Source organism: Clarias gariepinus, chromosome 11 (assembly GCF_024256425.1).
Source record: "Clarias gariepinus isolate MV-2021 ecotype Netherlands chromosome 11, CGAR_prim_01v2, whole genome shotgun sequence".
Classification (NCBI taxonomy): Eukaryota; Metazoa; Chordata; class Actinopteri; order Siluriformes; family Clariidae; genus Clarias; species Clarias gariepinus.
Genome location: NC_071110.1, coordinates 2,105,941 through 2,108,417, shown reverse-complemented (window position 1 = coordinate 2,108,417; position 2,477 = coordinate 2,105,941). Strand labels below are relative to the sequence as shown.

At 39.1% G+C, this 2,477-nt stretch overlaps 1 protein-coding gene across 1 annotated transcript; it reads left to right on the top strand.

Annotated features, from left to right (window-relative positions):
- The first annotated feature begins 384 nt into the window (after window positions 1–384).
- Window positions 385–2,187, top strand: LOC128532893 (myoglobin-like). Its single transcript, XM_053507019.1, has 4 exons — window positions 385–461; window positions 1,193–1,278; window positions 1,583–1,799; window positions 1,892–2,187. The coding sequence occupies exons 2-4, from the start codon at window positions 1,196–1,198 to the stop codon at window positions 2,030–2,032; spliced, it is 441 nt and encodes a 146-aa protein (XP_053362994.1). The 5' UTR covers window positions 385–461; window positions 1,193–1,195; the 3' UTR covers window positions 2,033–2,187.
- Window positions 2,188–2,477: the final 290 nt, after the last annotated feature.

The window sequence follows — 2,477 nt, the reverse complement described above, 5'->3', positions numbered from 1 at the left end:
ATGCGAGTAACGATTATTTTCTTTTATTTTTACTTCTTATTTTGTATTAATTATTTTTATGTATTTAAAAATGTATTTATGCTTTTTTTGTGGAACGAATAACTAGAGTTTCCATTATTGCTTATGGAAAAATTACAACATTGATTGGTTTACGAGTGTTTTGAAAGACGAGCCTGCTTCTGGAACGAATTATGTTCGTAATCCAAGATTGCAATGTATTGTATTCATAAATTAAAATGGACAAAAAAAGAATAAAAGGGGTTAAACATACGTTATGTGTGTATCTCTCCAGTAGGAGGAGTATTAAAAGGGGTGTGGTTAACATCTAGACAAGGTGTGGATATGTTTGATTGACAAACTTTTGTAGGATCCAAAGTATAAATGGCCAAAGTCAGGAACCAGTGGCACTGCAGGACAGGTCTGAAGAACATCTCATTTTAGTTGTGTTAAACCCTCTCCTGGTAAGTGTCATTGAGTTGGGCAATCAATGAAATTTTCATCATTATGAGATGTGTATTTAGGTATGATGATGGTTTAGGTTGTACAGGACTGTGTTGTGTGCTTGAATTTTTCTCCACTGCAAAGAGGTTTTTCCTTTTGTACACTTGTTTTGATGGTTAACTTTTAATTGTTAACTTAGTATTGCTGTTCTGTGGTGTTAATTGTAGGTCTGAAGTAATTTGTTCTCTCAGCTGACTAATCAAGAGTAATTTCAGTCAGGAAAATGTGCTTCAAGACTATTTTCTGTCCTGGCTCTTGGGTGGTTAAATAAACCATCTTCAGATATCTACAGCTGAATCACTTGCAAACGTTTGATACTACTTTTTTTTTGGGGGGGGGGTATTTGGGTTAATTTCTCCCTTACCCAAAGGATCCTTCCTATCAAATGTTAACTGATACTTCTAGTTCAATTCATTTCTATTTGTTTAGCACTTAACTGTTTTCATTGTCATAAAGCAGCTTTACACAATTAAAAGAATTTTGTATGAAATGTGTATGAATCAAAATAATCAGATTGGCAACCTAAGAAAATTGGATAAGTAGGTGGATACTTTTGTGCTTGACCCAAGGTCCACAAAGACATAACTTTTAACATGGGTCAGTATTTATGTATTTAAGTTAAGGTATTAACCTCAGTAAGAGTTGGGTTCACTGCTAGATTCATTACCTGACCTCCTGTGTCTGACTGCAGGCAATGTCTGACTGTGAGTTGATTCTGGCCAACTGGGGGAAGGTGGAGAGCAACCTTGCAGACTATGGAGGAGAAGTTCTGACCTGGTTAGTACCTATTTCCCCAAAAATGGTCTCTTAGCATGTCAAGCATCATAGCATAAAAATTACCCAAGTCTAACAGTTTATAGTGAAGGCTAATAATGAACACCAGTACTGGCATTGCTTCAACATGTGGTGGGGGAGAGCAATAGTCCATCTACGTAGATGAGCTGGCAGAGCAGAGGCTGCCATTTTGATCCATGCTTCCTTATGATTACTTCCCAGTTCCCCTTTCTCAGTGAAGTACTTACTGCCAATTTATACCCTCTAAATTATTCCTGTAGAATAATCATATGTATACACTGGCTAGTCTGTTCACAGAGCACCCTGACACCCAGAAACTCTTCCCCAAGTTTGTGGGGATCTCTCATGCTGATCTGGCTGGTAATGCAGCCATTGGGGAGCATGGCAAAACAGTTCTGACAAAACTGGGTGAGATCCTGAGGGCTAAAGGCTCTAGTGATGTCATCAAGCCACTGGCTACAACCCATGCCAACACACACAAGATCGGCCTTAACAACTTCAAGGTAACACTGTCTTAAATTTCCCTTTATTAAAGTTTACTTGAATAACTGCATCCTACTAGTGACACCAATAATACCCTCACTCTCTCCATCAGCTGATCACTGAGGTCATCATTAAGGTGTTTGGGGAGAAGGGTGTGTGGGATGCTGCTACCCAGGATGCTTTTAGAAAGGTGATGAGTGGTGTTGTCAACGAGATCGACTGTGTCTACAAGCAGCTAGGCTTCGCTGGCTAATGCCCTTGGTTCCAGCAATATCAGGACTTGAGGGGACAAAGTAAACGAGTGTTAATTTAGCCAGTGGGAGTAGATTGTATTCGGTGTTATTGGTGGATCGTAATCTAATGTTTTACCTGAGAATTACTGATCTAAAATAAAACACTGGAATCGTACTGTGTCCACTCTTATGCTTTTCCAAGAGTTGGAGCCAGCACAGCTTTTGGTGTCTGTCCTCAGCTTCAGGTGTCTTGCATTTTGATTTGAAGTTTTTGTAAGTGGTTTAATGTCAGTGTACAGTAGAATTAAATGTACAAAGACTTAGACTTGATGTGACCGAGACCAAGAAAAGATACTGTATCACTCCAGGACTGGGTGTTGAATCTACAAACTCGCTCATCTCTTCTTTCCTGCTGATATCTTGAGACTAAAATGTATTCCACCTCCCCTTGACAAGGTACCTACA